The 25,679-nt window shown below is 39.4% G+C and overlaps 3 protein-coding genes across 6 annotated transcripts; 1 reads left to right on the top strand and 2 right to left on the bottom strand.

Moving 5' to 3' along the window:
- Positions 1–4,624: 4,624 nt before the first annotated feature.
- Positions 4,625–11,382, top strand: LOC122407750 (uncharacterized). Its single transcript, XM_043414160.1, has 3 exons — positions 4,625–6,981; positions 9,278–9,521; positions 10,372–11,382. Exons 1-3 carry the CDS (start codon positions 5,648–5,650, stop codon positions 10,654–10,656), a joined length of 1,863 nt encoding a protein of 620 aa, XP_043270095.1. The 5' UTR covers positions 4,625–5,647; the 3' UTR covers positions 10,657–11,382.
- Positions 11,383–15,234: 3,852 nt separating this feature from the next.
- LOC122407406 (QRFP-like peptide receptor) lies at positions 15,235–21,650 on the bottom strand. Of its 3 annotated transcripts, none has more exons than XM_043413574.1 (9): positions 21,541–21,650; positions 20,489–20,918; positions 18,133–18,275; positions 17,564–17,736; positions 17,201–17,375; positions 16,931–17,034; positions 16,628–16,751; positions 16,259–16,431; positions 15,235–15,716 (listed from the first exon to the last, which is right to left on the bottom strand). In XM_043413574.1, exons 2-9 carry the CDS (start codon positions 20,746–20,748, stop codon positions 15,339–15,341), a joined length of 1,530 nt encoding a protein of 509 aa, XP_043269509.1. In that variant the 5' UTR covers positions 20,749–20,918; positions 21,541–21,650; the 3' UTR covers positions 15,235–15,338. The 3 variants fall into 3 exon arrangements, with proteins under 3 accessions (XP_043269509.1, XP_043269510.1, XP_043269511.1); XM_043413575.1 differs by having other exon boundaries at positions 15,235–15,695; XM_043413576.1 differs by having other exon boundaries at positions 15,441–15,684.
- On the bottom strand, positions 20,998–24,445 carry LOC122407408 (gustatory receptor 68a-like). 2 transcript variants are annotated; one of them, XM_043413577.1, is made up of 6 exons: positions 23,753–24,445; positions 23,402–23,547; positions 22,990–23,303; positions 22,593–22,661; positions 22,230–22,325; positions 20,998–22,127 (listed from the first exon to the last, which is right to left on the bottom strand). In XM_043413577.1, the coding sequence occupies exons 1-6, from the start codon at positions 24,178–24,180 to the stop codon at positions 22,071–22,073; spliced, it is 1,110 nt and encodes a 369-aa protein (XP_043269512.1). In that variant the 5' UTR covers positions 24,181–24,445; the 3' UTR covers positions 20,998–22,070. The 2 variants fall into 2 exon arrangements, with proteins under 2 accessions (XP_043269512.1, XP_043269513.1); XM_043413578.1 differs by having other exon boundaries at positions 22,230–22,270.
- Positions 24,446–25,679: the final 1,234 nt, after the last annotated feature.

The raw sequence follows: 25,679 nt of genomic DNA, 5'->3' as shown, positions 1-25,679 counted from the left end.
GCCATGGGGACATAAATAATTGAGATGAGTGCGCAAAAGGTATTTGAAGAGACACCTTGCGGCAAAATTTCGAAATTACTTGACTTTCGATAAACGATATTCTAATTTACCATCGAAGATACCATCAGAAGATAAAAGCTATAAATGTTGATTCAGATCACAGTTGTACACGAGATCGTGATTTGCATTGCTACGATTGAGTAATACAAGTAAAACGTAGATAAAAGTTTAAATTTTTTATTCCCGACGACAACTCAACGTTTTCCGACAGTCGGTCTTGTCGAGTTTTCGAAGCATCGTTTCAAACGGCCACAGCAGCGAACAGCGCTAGTAGCGTCACAAAATTAGTACCGGGCACACGCGTCATCTGAAGGATCCAAAGTTTCCCAGTATACTCAGTACATTCACGGTTCAGTTTTGTCTTGTTATCTCATTAAAAATCCGAAGATATTTTTTTTATCACTTCTGCGAATGTTTCTAATATAAATTGACAATAACGCGATCAAATTTTATTGAAACAGCAATTGTATCCAAATTTCCCTCGGAATTGAAGATGAAAGTGAAAATCAAAAGTACGTATTTTTAACCTCAACAAACCATATAAACATTTTAGTTTTTCAATATCTTTTGTTGCTCGAAAAATGTTCATATTTTTTTTCATGATTTTCCCTTCGAGTAATGAATGCGTAACGACATTGTTAAGCTATTGTGAGGCAAAAAAAATTGAATGATTGCACATGAACCACAGATAATGAAAAATTGATGTTTTTTTATTTGCTGTTCGAGTCATAAAAAAATTTACATAATTCATTTGATTCAAGGTTGGACGGGAGTTGCCACTTGGAAATGGATAGCTAATGATGACAATTGTGGAATTTGCAGAATGCCTTTCGACGCTAGTTGTCCCGATTGTAAAATACCTGGCGACGATTGTCCTTTAGGTAAATTATAATAGAAATCATATAATTATAATTGAACATTGGTGAAAATTCATAGGAAATTCAATCCATTTGGACTTCCTTACGTTAACGCTTCTCGCACACCTGGGGTTCCGTGGCCTCCAGACTTTTCTGTGTGAAAACGATCATCTTCCATAATTTTACGGACATCTAGTCAGTAGTGTCTATCTTGACAGAAATGTGTACAAGAAGGGGTGAGAGACCGAAAATAGAAAAAAATTACTTGCATAGATTACTGTCAGATTTTTGGAACATTTATAAATTCCGAAATTTTGCTGATTGCATTATATGGCATTCAAAACTATGGCTATTTTTTCCGGCACGATTGACTTTTGCTTGAATATTGTTTTTTTAGCAGACGCGCCTGTATTTTTCCAGAAAATCTGTATTATTGTTGTAAAAAATCAATTTCATATCTAAAATATTATCTAGAGTCGCGGCAGCGACTCATTTAAATTACGCTAAAAACAGCTGCTTCCTAATTTCGCTAAAAATGGCGGGAAAACGTATACAGTATACTTGTTTTTTTTTCTCTCGAAAATTGAAAATGGTTGGTAGACCGGAAGGTTGGATTTCAATGCCGAGCTTGCGCAAATCGTTCACCGAAATATCGATCCGTGGGAAAGGGAATGCGGCATCGCCGTCTGTCGCGTTGTTTCCCCTTCGCAGTCATCTTTCCCTGCGTCAGATTGGGACGCGTGTCCCGTGCCGGTTCATATGCACCCATGAGTGTTTTGACGAGCGAGCTCGTCGTAATAGTGTCACAATTAGTAGCAAAATATTTGCTATGACAACGATTTTACATAACTCCAAATACAAATAATTGGGAGAAAAATATTCTAACGTCATTATGGAAATTTTCGATTTGTTTGTGTTTGGATGCGCCGGGTCCAAGTGTGGGGACAGTGCTCGCATTGCTTCCACATTCACTGTATCATGAAGTGGCTGCATTCGCAACAAACGAGTCATTTATGTCCGATGTGCCGTCAGGAGTGGAAATTCAAAGAATAGCCATATCGTGCATCAAACATCCTGCAGGTGTCACCACACAACACTTTTACAGGTAAGAATTTCAGTAGAAGAAAATAATTGTTTACATCGTGTGAAAGGAAAAAATACAAGTTCTACCAGTAAATAGCAACAAACGAGTTCGAAAAGACTTGGACGTTCAATAAAAATGGTCGAATAAACATCGTCCATTCGACACGAAAGCTTGAAAAATGTTTTTCATGCATTTGAGAATTCCCGAATGGGAGACTTGACAACGTATTTACATTTGTCTATATTCATTTTAAAAATGCACCAATCCGTGGCATTCAATATTAACATGAAGACAAAAATCGTTTATATTTCTTACGTAACGATTATACCGCCTCAATGTTTCTCAATAATCTTTTGCTATAACGGAAAGGAAAATTATTGCTAATCTTCCAATCTTATTTTTTCTTTCTCCTTTCCGAGACAAGGACTGTCGGATTGGCTAACACACGATTAACTGGTAATAGGCCTTTAATGACACGATAATTATTGTGATCTAATCGACTGCATGCAATTCCGTGGGTTTCGTCGTCAATCCTAGTATATAAATGAGCTTTTTTTTTTGGCAATACCAATATTTACTCATTTTTACGAGCAGAGAGAAAAAAAATATAAATCCGGTCCTCTTAGTGGACGCTTTTGGAATGTAATCAATCTATTAAAACGCCTCGATTTGATTACACCTCTCATTATTGTGCTTCAAAAAATCTCCCGTTGTGAAAAATTTCGTTTTTTCGTTTGACGTTTACATGCATAACATCTCAAATCCAATGTTTCCATTATAAAGAGAAGGGAGATCTGAGTAGACGCGACGTCCCTGGCAAAAATGGCAATGGAAGGGAACCGGTGAGCTGCAAAGAGAAACAAAGCACAGCACAGATATCCACCTTCTCGTTTCTCTCTCTCTCTCCCGTGCTCTTTTTCCACAGCTTCGCCCCTGCCCTCTATACAAATTCGCCGAGATTTCTTTCTCTCTTCCGCGAGTCAACCATGTTCTCCGACCGCTCGCTTCATCTTATTCGCACATTACATGCACAATCGTGAAATAGGCATTAAAAAAAAAGCCTCAACACGGATTTACGGCACAGTCTGGAGTTACGAGAATCTCTGAACGTTTTAGAAGCGTTTTGTTGCGAAAAAGTAACCGATTTATAGTACTATAGTACTACACACACGCTCCGTTGAGCAAGAGTTCACAGGGACACACACTCGCGTACAAAATAACATTTCCTATTCGTTTGGGCTTATTCGATATACAATTCAATGGGGAAAAGTCTTGATTCCCTGAACTGTAGACGTTTATTTATTTTTATTTTTTATCATTTTTTTGTGAAACCGCAAAGTGGTTGAATAACTTATATAAATCGCGCGTTTTCCACAGCCGATCCGTTGACTGTAGTGGCGATAAAAAGAGTCAAATTTTTCGACGAAAATATCTTGGCTTTATGACCGTTCTACGTCTCGTTTTTTGAACGATTTACCGTTACGACTCTTAATAATGTCGCCGCAAGGGGTCGCACGACAATATTTGATCTCCTGCAGACGAGTAATTACCCCGTTCTAAGTCAAAGTGAAAGGTGTCGCCGTGATTCACAACAGCGAGAGAAAGATCGACGAAAACGATTTTCGGACAATTTATTTCGAAAGACGGTCGATATTTAGGGCGGCCATTAGAGCCTCGTGAAATTCGAAGAGGCACTCGACTAATACATTTTTTTTCCCGAAATGTTGAAACCCTTAATGAAAGCATTAGTTGGATAAATTACTTTCGCTTACGTTAATCTTTTACTCCGCCCTAAGAACAAATGGAATCCGCATTTTCCGAATTTTTCATTAACAAATTATTGCAATAGTAACAACAATTATAATTATTGGAAATTATTGGACTCTGGAATGTGAAATGAATTTGTAAAAGGAATTCCCAGGAGTCCATGTCATTTCAAAATGACAGTTTTTTTCTTTTCAAGAGATAAAACTGAAACTCGAAAAGAAACATTCGGAAAACTTTTACAACTCCGATAATAATCCAAAGAGAGTAAAATTTGTCGATGAAACAATCTAAAACGTGTTCAAACAATTTCAAAAACAATTTAAAGACCAAAAAACAGAAGAAGAATAATTGAAAAACATTGATAACTGCCACACATTGAAAATAATCGAAAAACTGCTCCAATTAACGTTAACTCACCCACAAACGTCAAAATACGAGTATTTTATCATTGAAAAAAAAAAACAATCAGGATTTGGACTCATTACCGATGGAAAATGAGTTAAAAACTGAAAAAATGTGATAAACTGGGGCACATTCGAAAAAATGGCGAAATGTCTTGGAAAAATAAAAAACTTATTCGAAAAATTCGACATCTCAAAAACCCGTTGAAAAATGTTGAAGGAAAGTTAAAGTTACCTTCAAATAAGTAGCATCACGAGTATTTTATCAATACAAAAACTGATGACGGGGGCTTATCGTCATTGCGCTGATGGGTGCTAGGAGCGTAGATCGTAATACAAGACACGGAGGTATCTTTACAAATGTGGAAGTGAGCAAGCGAGTGCGCCGAGAAGCGCTCGCTCTGTGGCAGCGCGGTAGACTCTACCTGGTTATTTCCCTCTCTCTCGTTCTTTCTTTCTCTGGCTTAGAGCGCTCTGACGGACGAAAAGTCGTGGAGGGATTCTCGGCCAGGGAGAAACATAAACATATATGTATAATGTATAGCATGAAAGAGTATTAGTATAGTAGTCACGTGTTCGAGAGACTCGAGCGAGGAACGCGAAGGATGTTTGCGTGATCGTGGAGTCAGTTTGTGGCGGTGCTCTGTCCGGCCGAGAAGAGCGTTGAAGATTGAAATAAAGAGTCGAGTTTCGAATGCGGTTGTCGTTACTTGTAATAACCTTTCCCTCGTTGATTCGATGGAAAATTTACGTCGATGAGGGAAAATAATAATCAGATAATACATCGAAACGAAAGATCGAATAAAAACAAAATAAAGCGAGAGGCAAAGAAGAAGGAAGCGTTAAGGCGAACGGGACTGAAGGAACAGGTCGTCGTCGCAGTTATCTACCGAACGAGACACGACCAAGATCTGTTGAGAAAATCGTTTGCTGAATCAGCGAGGGAATACACAAACGAGTTTCAATCGTCGTAACGAATTTTTCGTTCGCACATGTGACGCGACATGTGTGAATTTCGTGCGGGAATGCTTCAAAATAACAACGAATTGAAGAATCGTTGAAAGCGATGTTTGTTCGTATCGAAAACGTTGCAGAATCTTTATCGAAATCTCTTATCAATCGAGTGCGAAAGCGTCGTTGATCATCGATGATTTCATCCGAATAGTGACGTCGTCCGGAGACCGCATCATGAAGAATAACGATGCGTTATTTTTGTCTTGTCTTGGCATACACTTGAACGGCGGTACGTAGTATAAAGAGTGGAACTTGAGGATCATGCGGGAAAAATAATGAAATGTCAGTGATTTCGGAAGATTGTATTTTGCAAGATGAGCGATCTTGCGAGGAGAACTTGCTGATTGGCGAAGGTCGATACTAGCCAGGAAAAGGTTTTTGTCGAGACTCGATTTTTTGGTGGTTTTCTTAGGCTTTTTGCCTCGTTTAGTTTCCTGGCAGTAATTTGTTGGTGAGAGCCGAGGATGGAGGTAGCGACGAGTCAAAGACCTCATCCACCGCCGGTACCACCGCGACCGAGTCGTCAAGTGGTCGCTGAGGCGTTGAAGAGGTCGCCACGACCTCCTTGTCCGACGCGACAAGCGCCACCACCGCCAAACACAAAACCGTGGCGTTCCGAGGACCACGAGGCTGTTCCTCAACATCGCGGGGGTCGAACGGTCGTTTACGAATCCTTCAAAGATTCGATAAACGATACAGAAGTATCTCGATGTTCGAGCGAGCCACGCGCGATTCGCGAGAATGTTGTGAGAAGTGAAAAAGTGTGGCGCAAAACGAGGAGCAACAGCGAGGACGATACGGTTGACCGTTCGAGGAACGACGCGCGTTGTAGTAATAAAATCGTTGCTTTTGAAAACGGCAAAGAGTGCGGGGTTGCGAACGAGAAAATCGTGAAGGATGTTGCCGCGAGTGAAAGGCACCAGCAGCAGCAGCGAGAGGCTGAAAATAATCGGGAAAGGCAAGCGGGGGAAGAAGAAAAAAAATGTGAACCGCAGCCGCGTTCGAGTAGCGGGGGGCAGCAGTATTGCGATTGGGAAAATTGGACGGTAAAAACGAGCGAAAATGGCGACGATAGAGCGCCCGATATAAAAAAAGAGAGTGCGTTGATCCCGTGCATCGATAGAGGCGCAGGGAAAGAAACGGAGATGAGGAAAAAAGTTGAACTCTTTTGTGGAAGTGGAAACGACCCTAGCGAAGACGTTCTTGGGAGTGAGCAGATTGGCAAAAATTCTTTCGAAACATTGGAAGCTCGCTCGAACGAGTTGCCCGACGTCAATCCTGCCGATATTTTCGCAGCACTAAAATCAGGGATTCTCGATGCTAACGCGACGAAAAACGTGGTCAACGATGACTCCTTTGCCAAAAATTATCACTCCCCCAGAACTCTCGCCACGAACTCTATAACCGTTTCGGAACCACCCACGAGCAATCCGAGTGTCAACGGCGATAAAGACCTCGACTCGAAACACACCACCGAGCACTATTTTCACTCTGACAATAAAGACTCTCCTCTCTCTACGCGTAACAACAGCACCACCACTATTTCCAGCGATGATTGCACCACAGTCGTTGTCATCGACGAACCCGAACGTAAAATTTCGTTCAACGATGACAACGACAACATCCATCATCAAGATTGGCTCGAAGCTGGGGTCCGATATTCTTCCACCAAAATCACACTCCCCGGCGATGAGAACATCGATCGCAATGACTCCTCGTCGCTTCCTGACGACGATCGTCGTTACAATCACGATTATCACGACGATCAACTCATTTATAGTGACCGTGATTTTGCAAGGTATCGCTCATCTTTCAAATTTCTTCATTTCGCTCCTACTGACACTTTGACGCGACTTTTACCTTCGCTTCGCTCTTCCATTTTCTCTATTTTTCTATGAAACTCCCCGTCACCCTATAGAGAGCCAAAGAAAACTGAAAAATCTCACCGCTGTACAATCATCTATATTTTTACTGTGATCGTGAGTTTCAGTTTATCCAAAATCATAGAAAAACTGTCTGCCTTCCGCTCAGTGATTCACGCGCCCGTCGGTTCATTCAATCGAATAAATATCGAATCATTAAAAAAATGTCGAAAGATTGGCCACTCTTCTTGTGTGGCCGACGCAAGGATCCTTGCATTTTGAGATTCCAAATCGTATGGATTCTTCGTCCATAATTAAGAAGGAAGGGATCTATCAGGTTGCGTTGGAAAATATCAAAAAAAAATGTTGAATCGTCACATATTTATATTCTCCATATCGGCATACGAAATTGGAGAATTACTGGAATTATTGGAGCGTTTTTTAGATCATTTCGTTGTTGCAACGTCATGAGGATAAAAATGCTGGGATTCGAAGAGAAGAGTAAATAATCTCGAAAAAGTTGGTCGGTCATTACTCCCATTAGAGCGACCGAGAAGGGATTGAAACGCGAGAAAAACATGGTGCCTCCTTGATCAGGGTATTCAGCAAATTGTAGCGCGAGTAGTAAAACGACCGGTAGGCCAGCGGAGAGCAGAGTCGTTCGTCGTTCGAGCTAAAGCGGGCTAAGACTACTTTCGCTCGCGTGAACAAAGATAAAAAAACTTGGAGAAGAAGAGAGAAGAGAAAAAAAGTCTCTTCGAGAGTGCATCTCCTCGCGCTCTATCTCCTCCGACCGCCTCAAGATTTTCTCTCGTAATATCACCGACGTTGCATACGTTTTTGTATAGAGGCTGCAACACTTGGACTGTGACGATTATTATCGTGCAAATGGATTTTTTTTTTTTTTTTTTTTTTCAATCTCTTACTAGTCGTTTCTTTTTAATACATAATGGAACAGCAAATAACCGTTTTTTCAAACGCACCTTATCATAGACTCGTATCGATTCGGATCATTTTGGATTTTTCTTCAGTTACGTTTCAACGTTTTTTTATCAATTCACTGATTCAGTGAATGAAATATGAAAAATGATTTTTCTTATTCGCCAACGTTCGTTGGCAAAAATATTTTTTTAATCATCGCTAATTTTCATACAAAATCTCGTTGGTGCGCCATACATTTTTACTGTTGTGTTTCGTCCATTCGTTTTTATATTTTTAATGAAATTTTATCAATCTCTCGGAAACACATTTTTTTGGAATACGGAGATATGGACAGTAATGAATTCATTGGGAATAGAATTTTGCTTTTCGTATAAATCGGAAATGTAGAGATTGATTCATAAGCACACTTCGGAGAGAGCGAGCAATCGCAATGTTCGATTAGCATATTAGCCTTGGAAGGGTCAGTGGGACGTGTCCGTCTTGAACGGGTAATGACCACGCGACGAACCAACGTGAAGCATTCATTTCATTTTCGCTCGAATCAATTCCAACGGGTTGTACAAGTTCGCTCGAGCCTTCAAAACGAGAAACACTTTTCGTTACATTCGTATCTTTCTCTCTCTCTCTCTGGATGACCGTGAGACAAAATATTTCACGATCATTTGTTTTGGAATCGGCGCAAAAGACCTGACAAGTTCAACCAAAATGTCGAACCGTAGAAATGGATTTTTTTTTCTCTTATCAACGTTTTCCGACTCTCAAAACGATTTCTATACGAATTTGATAAAAATCTTAAACTATTTTCATCCATTTATATGACCAAAACTTACTTTTCATGTAAACTAACACTAACTGCAAGCTCCTTGTTTTATTTTTCTTTTTTTAACACGCACGAGATCCCCGACTGGCATGTATTTCGTACGCGCGATAGACAAGCCCACTGACACCGATCACCGTGATTTAGGTTACGAGAAAACGTAACAGATTGCGTGTTAACACGGTATTTATTAGAGTAACAGTGAGCAATAAGTATGTATAACGTAAGTTCGAGAAAATAAATGTATCTCTTTTAATTGAGTAAAAGTTGAGGGGCAAAATAGTTTTGTATATGTTACACGGATGAAATAGAGCGAGCGTTCGGTTCGATCGAATGAGTCATTTCTGAAAGTTCGTCAGTGTGTATAAATGTCATAAATTTATGCAAAACTATTCAACTTCCGACTATTTGCATTCCAGTCATTTCGTTATTTCCAAAAGTTCACACAATTTTTTTCGTATTTTCCGGTGCAGTATACGCGAACGAATAGCAATGTCATCGCTGCAAGGACTGCCACCGTTACCAAGGAGTCTCAGCGGGTTCAACCTGAACGAGGGACGCCGAGAAGCGAGCGAACCACCACCTCCACCCACGAGATCATCGAGCAAAACTCCAAAAAACGTTAAATCAACACAACCGTCCGGTTCAAGGCCATCGCCACCAGGCAGACAACTCACGACCCTGGATACGCAATTGGCCATCCTCAGAAAGGAAATGGTAATTAAAATCCTCCAACCTTTTTTCTCTTTACGATTTTGTTCCCACGAATAGTTCTGTTGGTCAGAACATTACATTCGGAAGATGACGAAACATGAATTTTCATATAAAAATCCAAAGAAGAACTATCAATTGAAATGGGGGAGGGGAATGTTAATCCTGAGACCTTTCATTTATGACTGATCACGAAACTCAATAAATCATATTGTGGACGGTCAAAAAGTAATAGCATTATGTATATTTATGAGTTGTCTTGGAAATAAGAACGGTGTGTTGAGAATCGTCCATGTTAATTCTATTTTCATTGGCTCTTTCCCCGGTGTTCCCTCGTTTTTTGCTTTTTCTCTACACTATATAATATTCTATCTCGCTCATTGTGAACCCGTTCATTTTTCTTACGATGTGTATGAAGAACCATGGCGATCACGATACTCCGTTTTAATGTCAAAAGAATCGCGTGTTTATGCGTGTAAAAAACAATATAGAAACGAGAATGTGTACATTTTTCAACATGGGCTATCTAGCTCCCACGCTGCAAATTCTCTCAGGCGTGACCGAGCGAACCCCTCCTGCCACTGCTCTCACTTCTTCTCGCTTCGGATTCTCCATCGTTACATTTCCACTACTTCGAACTCGTCAGCGAAACGAACGGAGCTAGAGAACGCTCCTGCGACTCTCTTCACATTTCTCATTCTCATTTTACACGCCTTCTTTCGTTCAACTTTTCTCACGAGTACCAACACCTTTTCTACTCTTTTTCTCTCATTATTTTAATTCTATAATGCGCTTCTTCACAGTTTTTACTATTTTCTTCTTTATTTACGTTTTTCTTTTTTTTTCATTTTTGTAGTTTGGCCTTCGCCAATTGGATCTCTCCTTGCTCTCACAATTATGGTCGTTGAACGAGTCGATACAGGAATTTCGGCAACTTCTTCAGGAGCAAGAGGATCGAGCGCCTTCGCCGTCACCGAGTAGCGAAGAAGGGGACGACACGTCTTACGGGAGTCATCCACCGCCTCCGCCGCGAAGACCAGCGCCGATGCTTCACCACCACAGGCCTCCGAGGCCCCCGAGGCCTCTTCGACTACCGGCGAGCGACGAGTCGCCTTCGAGCGAGGAATACGGAGCAGTCTGACCAAAAATAAAAAAACTTCAAAATAACGCAAAAGAAAAAAGATTGTGCGACATGAAAGAGACGAAAATATGAAACTTTGTCGCTGTTGGGAAGACTTTGACGAATGAAGAAATGCGCGAAATGGTTCAGTGAGGGGAGGGACCAGGGGGACGAATCGATTTCTTGATTTTCGTCGTCGTTGTTCCATCGCGAAAACAAATTGATTTTAAAGAAATGAAGAGAAGAACGAGAATCGTGTGATAAAGGACGAATGTGAATGAGTTAAAAAAGCATGAAATTTGACACTTTTTTCTACGTTTATTCGAAGACTACTGGGTTTTTCTTTCTTCGGGATGATCTACAGATCTCTAAAATTATTTGTCCAAGTAAAAATTACTCGAAAATGGGCCTATTTCTTCTTGACACGCTCTCCATCACTTTTTGCCATTGATTCCAAAATTTTCGAGTCGCTCGTCAGATTCTTGTGCCTCGACGAATAGATCGAAAATAAATAAGTAAGAAAATGTTGTCAAATTCGCTGTCCAGTGAGAAAGATAAATATTTGTGCTGCGTGAAATGCGTTTCTACGAGATTTACAAAAAAAACGTATATAAATATATTCCCCGTGATCGTCGCTGTGGTTTCGGTTATTCCCCTGTACATTATTCTACCCCAAATTTGTAACTTTTTCGTGTAAAATAATCGATTCTTGTACAGTAAATAATAAATCACCGTTCTTACAAGGAACATCACTTTGGTGTCCCCCTCCGATTTTCTTGAAACTGCTGTATGTGAAAGAGCATTCGAAAGTAAGAGACACGTATTTTTTTTTATCGGCGGAAAAAACGGTTTTAAGGGGTGAAACCACCCTTGAAAGTAAGGCATGTCAGGGGGTGATTTTGCAGTTTCACCAGCAAGCACTCAACTGATTTTGATAAAACCAAAACCAAAATGTTTCTTATCTGAAGTGATGAAAAGTTCACCCTGTGCACGAAAAAAAAAAAAAAAAACAGGGGGTTAACCACCCTTACATTCTTATATATCTCACGCCACAATAAAAAGGAACGAATATGAAGGAATGAAACGGGTTCTATTTCCATGAAAACATGAAAATAAAGTTCACGTGTTTTTGCATTTTTGCAAAATAGCAGTCTTAAGGGGGTGAACTACCCCTTTTTTGAATTTTCGTACCGTAGGTGGTTTATTTCTGTTTTACATGTTTTTGCTGATTCGAAATATTATAATAGTTTCGAATCAAGATTTTCTGACGTATCGAAGTCAATACAAGACTCTGAATGGGTGAATCTCCCCCACTCGATTTTCCTCTTTATTCGCTATTTCAAAATTTCTCCCTGCATTTCGTTCAATTTGGTTGCTCTGCATCGAAATTACAAATTTAATAATTTTAGGAACATATAAAACTCGTATTGACCTGGATGGTGTCGGTTTGGCGGGGGGGGGGGGGGGGGGGGGGGAAGTTCTCACAACTACTTTTTCGGTGATCATAGAAAGCTTGTAAACTGCACGTAAATGAATAGGTACCATGCTACAGATAAAAATGCCTCTATAAAACACTTTCATAACTTTGGCGGAAAAATAGAGGCGTAGACATATGATCCCGGTGTTTGTGCTAGATAAAAATGTTATCAAGTAGTTATGATCACCTGATATTTTTGGCATTCTCACACACCGAATAACATTAGTCATTCCGAATATTCTTGAGTCATGCATCAGATAAAAACGTTATCAGGCATCGTGAGATTAATAAATATTTTTTTCTTTCGATACTTATTTTCGAAGGCGGTAACCATTAGCATTGTACTAGTGCATTTTTGAGTGAGCTCCAAATCGTGCGTGCTTTTTCTGTGCTTTTGGTGTATTGTGCCTACTACTTTTACCAGCATGAAAGTCAACCCAATCAACGTTATCAAATTGTTACTGGCTACATTTGAAGCTATGAACATTGCACAAACTCCTGTTAATAATGCAGAAATAGAGATGAAGGAGAATTTCGAAAAAATTTTAATCGATTCTATGCAAGATTACAACGGGATTGAGATGATACAGGAAGAAACTCTTGATTTTCAAGAACCATTTAAAGAGTTCGAAGCAATTGCTGTTGAAGATATGATATGGCAAAAGGATGATGATGTCGATTCCGACGCTTGTTCTGGTGACGATGAGCTGAGCTATGATTATAAAAAAAAAGCTGTTGAATATTGGAGATCTGGTAAAAAAAAGAATTACAGTGTTGAAACCGTCAAACAAAAATACAAATCTGTAAAATCCATACGGCAGTTACGACGCTGGGCACAACAACTGAACAAGGGTGGTACATATAAAGAAAAACTTGCTCGAATTTCTGAATACACATTACGGAATATGAAAACTGCTGTAGACGCGGGTGTCATTGTTCATGATATTGACCTTCGAAAGTGGGCTCTACAGGCACAGAAAGAAATAGGCCATGAAGATATACGATTCAAAGCTTCTCATAACTGGCTATGGAAATTTAAGAAATCGCATCGCATTGTTTCCAGAAAAATTAATAAATTTATAACGAGAAAAACTGTGGAGGAAGAAGCGCTTCTGCAAACAAATGCGGACAAATTTGTTCAAGATGTTAAATTACTAATAGAAAAGTATGGGTCAAGTAATGTATATAATTCGGACCAAAGCGGTTTTCAACTGGAAATCCATTCAGCACGAACTTTAGCGATGGAAGGATCGAAAAAAGTTGAATGCGTTGTACAATCAGTGTCTTCAACGACCCATAGCTACACGATTCAGCCAACAATAAATGCCAACGGGAAACTACTTTCTCCACTTTTCATAGTATTAAAGGAGGCAAAAGGTGAATTTGGACCGAGAGTAACGAACGAATTGTTTAAGCCAGATAACGTCATAGTAACAGCATCGAAATCTGGGAAACTTACTTCCGGTGCGTATTATCGTTAAGGGTGCATCAACTTTTTCCAAAATATAGTTATAAATATATAATTTGTTATATGTTTACAGATCATTTTAAAATTTGGATGGAAAAAGTTTTTTTTCCGAATGTTGGAAGTGACAATGTATTACTGATTGATTCCTGGAGTGGACACTGCCCCAAAGTTGTACGTGAAGCCACCCCTCATGATAAAAAAATCATCACAATGATTATCCCAAAAGGTACAACTGGAAAAATTCAACCGCTTGATGTATTTGGATTCAGGATATGGAAAAATTTTGTACGACATTTTTCAGATAGTGTTCTATTAGTGGATGCTGATATAAATTTACATTTGAGGAATAATATAATCAAACTGCAATCTTTGGCCCACAATCAATTGTCATCTCCACGCTATATCAATCTTTTCAAATATTCATGGTTTAAAAGTAATTATATTACGGAAAAACCGGAATATTTCGAAAATCCTGTTGATTTTGGGTTCGGTCAATCAAAAACACACTGTGAAATACCTGGTTGCAATAATATAGCGATTATAAAATGTGCATGGTGCAAAAAATCTTTGTGTTTGAAACATTTTTTTGATGAATATCATTATTGTACAACGTATGAGCCATAATTGCTGGAAATGATAGGTTTTATTATATTTTATTTCGATATATGTACTTATCTAATAAAATCCGATTCTATACTATGAGACGGTTAATGAATTGTTAATGTGTATTGAAGTTTCATTTAAAAAATGTTCGTTAGTAAACAAGATCAACAGCATAGACTTATTCAGACTTCAAAGTTGAATCGTAGTAAATATCAAATGGCTCCCCTCCTCCTTCCCTTGCCCGCCAAGATTGAGGTCAATACGATCATTATACGTTCCTAAAATTATTGAATTCGTAATTTCGATGCAGAGCAACCAAATTGAACGAAATGCAGGGAGAAATTTTGAAATAGCGAATAAAGAGGAAAATCGAGTGGGGGAGATTCACACTTTCAGAGTCTTGTATTGACTTTGATACCTCAGAAAATCTTGATTCGAAATTATTATAATATTTCGAATCAGCAAAAACATGTAAAACAGAAATAAGCCACATACAGTACGAAAATTCAAAAAAGGGGTAGTTTACCCCCTTAAGACTGCTATTTTGCAAAAATGCAAAAACATGTGAACTTTATTTTCATGTTTTCATGGAAATAGAACCCGTTTCATTCCATCATATTCGTTCCTTTTCATTGTGGCGTGAGAAATATAAGAATGTAAGGGTGGTTAACCCCCTGTTTTTTTTTTTTTTTTTCGTGCACAGGGTGAACTTTTCATCACTTCAGATAAGAAACATTTTGGTTTTGGTTTTATCAAAATCTGTTGAGTGCTTGCTGGTGAAACTGCAAAATCACCCCCTGACATGCCTTACTTTCAAGGGTGGTTTCACCCCTTAAAACCGTTTTTCCGCCGATAAAAAAAAATACGTGTCTCTTACTTTCGAATGCTCTTTCACATACAGCAGTTTCAAGAAAATCGGAGGGGGACACCAAAGTGATGTTCCTTGTTAGTAGTGTAAAAGTTCTCTTATTTCTTTCGCAAACATAGCGAGTTAAGAGTACTCGAAAAGGAAAAAATTGTCAATGGGGAAAAGAGGATTTTTCAAGTATAATTTCATTCGACGTACTTCCAACACTTTATTAAGATTTTTCTTCTCAAACTTTTTAGCTACATTTATACATTAACCACGTAAAATTTTCAAAATGTTTTTTTTTTTCAACGATTAGTCGCCAAATCGACGAGGCTTTCTCCACGGATTTTATTAGCAGGAGTGTTGTTTTTGGAATGTTGGTGACTCGTCAGCGCAACGTCGTTCATACCGAATCTCGATATGTGCGAAGCTACGTGATATTTTAAGCGGTACGGATTCGTCTCGGGCAGAGGCCCGACGAATGTGTGATAATGGTAGCATCTCCAGTTGCGAGAACGGTTCTCGCTGCCGTTTGTCTTGTCAAGTGTGGAGCGTGCCGCGTTCTCCCGAGCTCGAGTGCTTCCACGAGAAGTATCTCCAGTTGACAGAGTTGCCCGGTCCAAGGTCGTCCGTGTTTGCGCCCCGCTGACACTGGAACAAGTCTCAACGGCAACCGTTAAGCTCTGGAAGTCGACAATTTTTGTATATACAATTGGCGTTACTGGCGATATCTTTCGAGCTCCAAAGGATTTGCTGAATTCATAAAAAAATTTTACTGCGACGAGTTTTTATGAGTTGAATTTTTACTTTGAATCGAATTTGATAGAAAAACTATTCGCATCAGAGAAATAACATGTTGCGACCAATACTTATTGCTTGGTGAAGTAATAATCAAAAACAAGTTCGTTTCCCGCATTTTCAAGGAATTGTTTCATCTCGAACGGTGGGGCTGTTTCGATGAGAAATATTATTCCCATTTCCAAAGCGACCAAAAAAATCGCGAGGACGCAGGAAAACACGCATAATTTCTAGACATGGATAGCGCAATAACAATATAAACAATGAATTTCAAACAATATCGTTCAATTGCCTTATATAAAATAGCTATCATCAAAATGTACTACGTAGAACGAAGACATTCAACATTGGTCGAACGTTTAACTAGTGCGAGACATGGACAAATGTATATAGACGTGATATACGTGAGAGTGGCGTGAATTCTTACATTTCTGCAAGGTCTGCATTCGGTTATGCTATGCCAGCCCTGACACAACAATTCGGTGATGCTGCGACGAAAGGTTCGAGTCATTATACAAAAGACTACGGGATTGAGCATATTGTTCGCGTGCCCGAAAAACAAGCAATACGACAACAGATCATCGTCCCATTGAGTGGCTCCTGTAAAAGGTTTAGCTCGAGTCTTTAGCCTGAATAACTAATATTGTGTTTATTACTGACGAATAATCGATTGAAAGCCCGAAGCAAAAAACCAAACTCAGATTATCAGATAAGCTTGTTTCCTCCTCACAGTTGAATTGAATTGATAAAAATGATCCGACGAGAATGAGGCTCAATGCGTCTGATATTTACTCACTGATGATACGAAGGTCCACGAGAAGTCTCAATATGTTGTAAGGGAACCAGCATAAAGCGAAGAGTAGAGCCAGCGTGATAAGAACGTTAGCGATTCGTTTCCGTTCTCGAATTAGTCTGAAACCCTGGAACGGACAAATGATACCAAATATGAGACCAATTCAATCTATACAAAACAGATCATGCGAGTCCTGAAACAGAGGAAAATAATTGTATTTTCACTTTGGAGCTTTTTTCTGACTCGGTCGACTGTCAAGGGAACAACGAGCAGCAAAAAACGAGACAGAAATTTGAAAGCGGACACCTGTTGAAAGCTGGTGTTCCGTTCGAAGCATTCCGGATCGTACGGAGGTTTTCTCGCGTACAGTATTCGAGCCATCAACGCACAAGCGATCAGAACAATGGAAACTGAAATTAAAAACATTTGACGATTATGAATAGCAACGGTGTGCAGGGGGAAATGCTTGGTTTTTATTCGAGGAGCAAAAGTACGAGTGATCGCATCTGAAAACTTTATTTTTCAACAAATCAGAAAAATCTTGAGTTTTTGTGACCCGAAGAGTGATAAACTTACCAGGGATTATAAAGACTGTTGAGAACCAGGCGATTCCGAGGTAATGAGCGTTGGGACCGAACGTTGTCAGATTCTCGACACAAATGGAGACCGCTGGCGGACGATAAACGAACGGTACCTCAATTCCTGGCAAATGCAAGGTGACAACATCCTCATCGAATCGATGCAGCGTTACCTTCGAATTCGTACATCAAAATCCGATTAAACCAAAAAATGGAGCTTACGAGCTCGAGATCGAAGAGTCAACTTCGTGGAGATTCGTTCATTTCCTTCAAGCTCCGAGTTTTTTAAATTTTTAGAAAAATTTTTACTTTTTTGTCGAAATATAGTTTTCCATGATGATATTGAAACTGAACGACTCACCGCTATGAGTTGAGGTGCAAATATACCGAGAGCAGTCGCCCATATTGCAGCGAGGACGCCACAAATTTTCTTTCGATTGAACGAGTGACGAAAAGCGATCGGATTTTTTATAGCTCTGTAGCGATCGATGCTCATTGCCATAATCGTGAAAACCGAAGCGGCGACTGCTACACCTGCGTATTCGACTCAATGAAAATCTTCACTTCGACTATCAATGCGACGGCAGTGCGACGTTGATCCTCGCAGAATTAAAAAAAAAAAGCGTTTTCTTTGGCTATTGAATGAAAGAATGAAGCGATGACTTCTGTGAAGATGTAAAATTGCGAATACTGAAAAAAAAAAACGACAAACGAGGCAGCACGAGTCGGTTTCATTCACTCGGGCTTGCGTCGAACTAATTAAATTATTCAAGAGTCGATCAAAAATATCCTCTTCCCTCTGCGGGATCACCGACGGGGGAACATTTTTTTTCGTGTTCACGTATTTGTATGTCCGTTAACATTTCCGTGATCTTATTGAGCGAAGCATTCTTGGACACGATCAATATCAGCCAGCACTTTAAACCGTACCTTGCAGATAGAAAATGATTTTGCACATCGCCACATTGTAATCTGTGATCAACGTTATCGCTTGCTTTATTGCAGTTGGTATACAGAGCGTTGACACGAGTAGATCAGCTACGGACAGGTTGATCACGAAGTAATTCGTTGTACTGGAAACATAAAATTTCAACTCGATAGCGGATCGATTGAACTTTCGTTGAATGAGGTTTTTCCGAGTTTTCAGCGTTTTCAGTGTTGGACGATCTGGAAAATGGTCACCGACCTTCCTCGCTATTTTTATAAATTTGAAAACACACCCCATCGCATATGATTCTCGTTAACTCACTTGAAACAGCTAGACCAGATTTTTAAAAAATCGGCAGAATAACAAGCATTCTCTTTACGCCTCTATACTCGAAAACAACTCTGCTTCTAAAATTTTCGCTCCGAAATTCATAACAACTCTATACGTCTGCTCATGTATAATCCATGATCTTTGATATCTCTACTCACGATGAGATACGTTCTGATTTCAGAACGTATCTTGGAAGGATTATATTGGGGATTATTGGGGATTAAATATCGCATCGAAATAAATATGTTAAGGAAGCTAGACATTCTTTACGCAGATCCGCAGTTATTAAGGAGCAGAGTTCTTATCGAAAATGGCTACCGACAGAGAGCCGTTACTATTTATAACTCATCGCAGCTCTACTCGATAACAACTCTGCTCTTTAAACATGTATTTAGAGGAGAACTGTTGTTGAATACATTTACTGAGAGTAGAATTGTTGACTTGCCGCAACACAACTCGGTTCTTATAAATCTACTTGATAGCATTTCCACTCTAAAATTTTTTATTTTGTAGACGAATAAGGTCTCTACTCTTCAACATGTTTAGGCGGATAACGCAAATTATTAATGACAAAAGAGGGGAGACATATTGCATTGTATTTTGATTTTGCAAATTTGAGAGTAAAGCTGTTTGGAGCAGCGTTGTTTTTTAATAGAACCATAAAGAGGACGGTTTTTATTCTACCAAAAAATCAGATCTAGGCCATTTTTTCCCGACCCCCGCGGAGATGTATGCAGCTACTGGATCGGTTGAGCCCTGTATATTATCTTAGCAGTAATTCGTGAAATAAGAACGTTGATGGAGAACCGAACTTCTGGCTATTCTCCTTCAATGCAGAAGGCTCGCAAAGTACAATAAGTTTCAACACTCGGTAGCAATGAATAACCGAGTGGGTCTCACTACACGGTGCAAAATGTATTTTTGGGCGAAACGCTTTTGGCTAATATCTGCGACGGGATTTCTCCGCGTAAACTGCGATAGAAAGCGGCGGGGCAATTTGTTGTCGAAACAGTGTGGGTCGAACAAATCATAGCATCCCTGAATTAGTCCAATGACCGGCGTATATATTTTTCACGATCATTAAATTTGGTGAATGTGCTGATTTGGCGTATGAGCAGATCAGCCCGACTTCAATCAGGCGGGTATGTCTGACTGAGAAAGGAATGCTCTCGATACGTTTCAGTGCCTCTTTAACGCCGCTTGACACAATGTCAGAGGTGATGAAGCACGGTGCTTCGAAAGGATATTATCTTTGCGACGTGCTACATTTTGACTCGATCCTTTATAGATAAATAAGAGGAGCATTTAATATTTCTCATGTTAATATTAATCTTCGTGGATCTATTTTCGAAAATTTCTCGTTTCTATTTCCCCCCCAGTGAAACAAGTTAATTCATTATTATTCATGAGAAAGTAACGACGATGCTGCTCCAAGTGATTTGCCAAAAAATCGGAAATCGTATGTTTGTAAGTGTGTAGAAAAGCGGAAACGAATTTTCTAGAAATCGTAGGAAAGCGCTTCACGTCACGTTTCATCACGTGGCTCGGAGGTATATAGTATATACTGGAGTAGATTAATTAAGGAGCGTCGTCAACTGCGAGATCAGGCGAAGCGAAAAAACGAAAATACATAATCGAATGTGTAGGGCGTAATTATAATATTTGGTATGAGTGTATATGCGTGTTAAGCGGGGTTGTTTTTTTTTTTTTGCTAGAAGGGAGAAGATGTTAATGAGTGACGACGTGAGCCCCATCAATGCTTTTCCTGTTATTTTTTTTATAATAAAACACTAAAAGTAAAGTTATTCTTGTACGTTGATTCGTCCCTTTCACCTGATTCCTCACTAACCCAGATCATTGGCATTATTTATCATATACAACGGCCATCCCTTCAGATGGTTCAACTAACCCTTGTGAAGCCTTCCAAATTCCAACTCCAACCCCAATGTCAAAAAAATTAATGAATATAAATAAGGTACCTGCTTCTCGATCGTATTTCATTAATAAGAGTGATGTTAACAATCATACCTCCGCATATGTTGGTTCTTCAGAACAACGATGATGACGAGAACATTGGCGATTATTGAAATTGCTACGATCGGCACGTAGAGAGCAACGAGCCTGTAGTTCGGTGGCATTCCAATATCATTGTAAAAGAGGTCCATTTTTTTGGTAAGCACGGCGAATACTCGATCGATGTCCGTCGTATTTTGGAATGTGTCATTACCCTTGACATCGGTGTAGTTGACGAGTTGCTCGATTTCAGAGATGACCGTTGCATTCGCCATTTTTTTTCCAATATTTTTTATCGTCCGATGCTGCTTCTCTCTTTCTTCAACTGTTCAAGATTTTTGGGATTCGTGATTCGTCAGAAATGTATCCGTTCTCAAGGTTTTTTTGCTTTCAATGAATCTGACCCCTTCGGAAAACCGGACACTTTGCTGGATCTTTGTCAACCCTCGAAAATAAATAAATGCGAATAAACGTCACTCTGGACTTTCATTATATATTCTTATATAAGGAATGCTTTGTCGAAATTGGATGTGTTCGCTTTATTGAAAACGAAACGTTTGAACTGAAATACATATTGGCGTCATGCTGAATATAAATTACGCATCGGCAAGAAATACATTCCAAGGGGTAGGTATTTCAAAAAAGGTAAAGAATAAAATATTCTTTTGATACTTCAAATACCCTTTGAAAAACAACATCCCTTCTTTTAAACGCGAAGACAATATTGTTAAAGCTCAAACTATATGAACAGCTATAGTTATTGAAATGAATAACAATGAAGAAAGAATTTGCTTAAGAAAAACTGACTTTGTTTTCCATTTTTACTGAACTTTGCTTCGTTCATCGCTTCGATCGATTCCGAAATCAGTGGAATCTTGTTGATCACACAAACGAAATAAAATATCTTTGCGAAATAGACAACAACGAAATTTTTCGTGAAATTTGCAATTCGAATACAAAAAACATATGCCCACAAATTTACATACGAAAATCGTTCTTCGTCGTCTTTGATAACAAATTTTTTACGCGCCGCATGCGCTATCAGCTATCAAACAATCGTTAGTTACTTTTTAAATTGGCTTCCAAGTTGAGCGTAAAACGCAGCAGATGACGTTCAAACACAAAAATTCATATGCTCTTGAAGTTTTTTATTTTCGAATAAAAAAAAATCTATTTATTTCTTATTTACGAGGCCGTCGCCTGGGAAACACCTTTGGAACGGAGCCGCAGTTTCCTGGACCGGAGTTCGCGCCAAACTAAAACGGAACGTATAGATTCGCCGTCGAGAGAATCAGGAAATATGGGAGCACGCGCAGCCCGCATTCTCATGCTTTCAAACAATCTCTCGATTCTTCGATTTTAACCCGGACAGGCTATTCATTCACTGATATTACTGAATTTTTAGTATTCGTAGCTTTCGCCCGGGCACATTATTTCTATTCTCCTTTTAATATTATCTTTTCTAATACAATATCTTTGAAATTTATTTTTAAAACTCAACCAAGCGGATAATCTACAAAAAAAAGTGTTTGCGAATTACGAAAAAACTGTATCTCCGGACGTCTCGAAGGAGGAGAATAGGAGAAGGGAAAAGTTGTTAGCCGTTGTTGAGTGCATGGAGAATGACGAGATAAGTGGTCATCGCTCCGCCGATCTGCAAAGGCCAGATGAATCCATAATTTTAGTTAATTTTTTCACCGCTTCGCCTCTGTTTTCTTAATCAATGAGAAAAAGAAAATGTTTTTCTTATACTTACGGACAGCAAAAGTGGCAGATCGATACGAATGAATCCTGCCCCTGCGGAAAAATGCAGTTTTCGAAGATGAAAGTACATTCCAACTTCGATGTTATCCTTGAAAAGTGTAAGAAAAGCGCGTTCACGCTCGAGCTGTTAGAAAATTTTATTTTCAGCCCTCCGGGCGGAAATTCCGCCTGCGTCGGACAGAAAAATCGTATACACTCCACGGGAGTGAAATTAGACCACCTCAAACCGCGTGCTTATCACCCTCGCCTTCGGCTCGGGTTTTGACAATTCTGCCCGCGGTTTGAAGTAGTCTATTTTCCCTCCCTAGGTGTGTAATATACTATTTTATTTTTCAATTTTATTTATTTCACGTACCTCAACGTAGGATCGTTTCCTCATTAACACAGAGCGTGGACAAAACATCGTGCTTCCGACTCTATTTCCCTAATGAGGAAACACGAACGACAACATTTCAATGTATTGGTTCAATTAATCAGCTCATTCGTCAGAATAAAAAGTCAGAAACTAAATAAAATCCGGATTCGAAGCTCATCAAAATATTTATACTGCGATGAAATTTCTGGGCTGACTCATCAGAATATTATGAATTGCACAAATGAATCGAACAGAAATGAAACCAAAAAAAAATCATTAACTTCTCGGGAGTGGAATAAATGTGAAACCAGCGGAGATTTGCCTACGAGATTCTCTCGAATTGATCTTATGAATTTATTTTTAGATAAAAATCGTGATTGAGGTTCGAAAATGTTACCTGAAGAGCCGTGAAGTGACAGACGAGAGTGATAACAAGTAAATTGATGAGACAGGCGATGACGGACATGGTTTCTCGCACCTTGAGAAAACTCATGTCTCCGTCACTCCCGGTTAGGGTGTACATGCGTGACAACGCGTTCAAGAACATGGTCGTTATCCAGAAGAGCAGCTGAACCGTATAAACCGAATTAATTTGCTCGGCCGAATCGCTTAGTCGACAGTGAAGCCACCAGACGTCGTGAAGCTGAATCCTCGGATTGGGATGACCGAAAGACCCGATGTTTGAGCCTGCAAAGCCATTTTCATTCGTTCCTTCATCGAAAAATGAAGGAATTATTTGATTAAAAAAATTTTTTAAAAATGAATTCACAACGAGCGTAAGCGAGCGGCGGGTTTCAATTTTCAATTACCTTCGGTCAATATCAACTTTTCCAAGTGACCGAATCTCTGATAAAGAAGCATGAGAAAACCGATGAATTTGAGTACTTGCATCGACATCGCTGCGTTCACTATTCCATAACAGATTCCGTTGAACAATGGCCAAGATCTTTCGCACCTGTTGCAGTCGACACGGAAATCATTGGCGGAAAGACTCGATCAATTTCGTTATAATTTTATCCTCGATCTTTTGGCACACGAACTCGGAATTCGGATAGAAAAAATTTTTCAACGTTTTCAACAATAAATTACATATTTACACGGATGCTGCGGGTTATCAATGTTTTATGATGCATGCGTATGTAAAAACGAGATAAATTCACCTGAAGGATGCGTAGCCAACGATGCACCAGAAGAGGACGACAGCAGCGAGAGCGAGACGCCAACGATACAAAAGCGCGATGTTTATGCTCTGATTGAATTTTGTACTGACGTCAAAGTCGTGTAAATGGGCAATCGAGTTCCTCAATTTATCGTTCCAAATCATGGTCAAGAGAGCGTCGGTGAAGAAGCAAATGTACGAGAGAATCGTTCTACCGGCCGTCAGAAGCAATATTTTTTCTTCCATTATGTCAACGCTTATCAAATAAATCCCGGCGATGCATCCGTAGAGGAAAATCAATCCGAGGAGCAACGAATACGCGTAACCCCATTTCGTCACCAATAGATCGCGATCCGTAATACGATGAGGGGTGCACCCAAAAACTCGAGCGCCGACGAATAACGGCTCGATGTCTTTGAGCAGAGCCATTATTTTTTTCTCACTTTCTCACTTATGGAAAAGTTTGTTTATTCCTTAATTAACTTTATTTCGAATTTGCTTTTTCGATGCATTTTCGAGCACTTTCCCATCCTCGTTAGATCCGTTGCGTCGCGCCTTTTCATCACATCTTTTATCATCGAACAGCCCCCCTGCTCTTATCCGTTTCCCCGAAGCTTCGCAAAGTGAGCAAGAAATCCAATGAAAAAGCAAATAAAAACGAGCTTATATCGACGGAAATGAATTCTGAAGAATTGCCTTTTCTTAGAGATCAATATTATCGTAAGAAGCAACGTTTTCTTTAATTTGAATTTTCCTCCGGTTTACTCGTCTCCGAACAACATCGTTACTTATCGCAATCCGCGAATGCGAAACTCCGAGCGTCGAGCTTGCGAAGGGGTCGTGAATAGACTGCTGTTAAATAGGAAAAAAAAAATAGTCGGAGGCTTCATTCTGTGACCCCATTAGTGATAGATATCTGTGAGTGTCTCACCGCTCTCGCCCCTATGTAAATAATGTATAATCGTGTAAACTTGTCTCGTTGAATGTTCGTTAACAGCAATATTTCCACCTCTCTTTTCTCCTGCGTAGCACTATACAAATAGCATACGTTTTTATCGGAAATGTGACAGCAATTATTCGGGATCGAATTGGCGGATAAAAACAGAATTTCTTTCGCTTTTGTTCATCATTTTTCTTGCCCAAACATCTTTTTTTTCTTCTTCACTTATCCTCGCAATCGTATACCGCACCGTTTTTCATCTTTCGAATACTTTCGATCGTGTAAAATACTTCTGAATCGTGACTATATAGGACAACGATGTGTTTCGTGACGTGATTCGCTCCTCACCAAATTGCGGAACAATTTCGTAATTATAATATTTCATTCAATCGATAATATCTCAGACCTAACATCGCGGTTTCAGTCAACTAATTATAACACAGGTGTGTATAAACGAGCCGATGTATTGGCCGGCGGCGAATAGAAATTTGCACGCCCTACAACTCTTGTTTCAATAAGCTATTACTAATGAACGGATCTCGATCGAGGTCGTGGCTTGGCTTAAGAAAACTTGTCAAACTCGATCGTAACATTTTCACTGAGGGTTCCGACTATTTTGTTGGAAGTATTACAGACTCTGAAAGCGATTCAATACAGCAAATTTGATTATCAAAATAATTATTTATTCAACATATAAATAATTTTCCTGGCTGGGACGACTCTTGTCACGTAACTATGTTTTTCAGGGAATAATCCTTGTTCCGATTCTTGCCTTCGATCGAGTGAAAAATAACGTGGCGGATCGGACAAAAAATCGGCGAGAATGAAAAAAAGCTCGGCACTAGTATACATTTTATTTTGAGAAAGTTAACAATTTCATAATGAAAAATGAAAAAAAGAAACGAATTAAATTGTTTGAGATGTAATTTTGATTGGTAAAATGATCGGAAAAATATATCCTAAGGAATAATCCGAGGATAATAATCAT

The sequence above is a fragment of the Venturia canescens genome, chromosome 3 (genome assembly GCF_019457755.1).
Source record: "Venturia canescens isolate UGA chromosome 3, ASM1945775v1, whole genome shotgun sequence".
Lineage (NCBI taxonomy): Eukaryota > Metazoa > Arthropoda > Insecta > Hymenoptera > Ichneumonidae > Venturia > Venturia canescens.
This window is presented reverse-complemented; position numbering and strand designations above follow the sequence as displayed.

What these genes read in the sequence shown, in the direction of transcription:
- LOC122407408 (XM_043413577.1), bottom strand. Translation starts at nt 24,180, where the DNA reads ATGGCTCTGCTCAAAGACATCGAGCCGTTATTCGTCGGCGCTCGAGTT. An exon ending in GGAAACGATCCTACGTTGAG is followed by an intron (nt 22,326 to 22,592) that starts GTACGTGAAATA and finishes ACACTTTTCAAG; the next exon opens with GATAACATCGAAGTTGGAAT. An exon ending in ATCTGCCACTTTTGCTGTCC is followed by an intron (nt 22,128 to 22,229) that starts GTAAGTATAAGA and finishes TGGCCTTTGCAG; the next exon opens with ATCGGCGGAGCGATGACCAC.
- LOC122407750 (XM_043414160.1), top strand. Translation starts at nt 5,648, where the DNA reads ATGGAGGTAGCGACGAGTCAAAGACCTCATCCACCGCCGGTACCACCG. An exon ending in AGTGACCGTGATTTTGCAAG is followed by an intron (nt 6,982 to 9,277) that starts GTATCGCTCATC and finishes TTTCCGGTGCAG; the next exon opens with TATACGCGAACGAATAGCAA. An exon ending in CCATCCTCAGAAAGGAAATG is followed by an intron (nt 9,522 to 10,371) that starts GTAATTAAAATC and finishes TCATTTTTGTAG; the next exon opens with TTTGGCCTTCGCCAATTGGA.
- LOC122407406 (XM_043413574.1), bottom strand. Translation starts at nt 20,748, where the DNA reads ATGGCGAATGCAACGGTCATCTCTGAAATCGAGCAACTCGTCAACTAC. An exon ending in AATCATTTTCTATCTGCAAG is followed by an intron (nt 17,737 to 18,132) that starts GTACGGTTTAAA and finishes TCGAATACGCAG; the next exon opens with GTGTAGCAGTCGCCGCTTCG. An exon ending in GGAACACCAGCTTTCAACAG is followed by an intron (nt 16,752 to 16,930) that starts GTGTCCGCTTTC and finishes TGTCCGTTCCAG; the next exon opens with GGTTTCAGACTAATTCGAGA.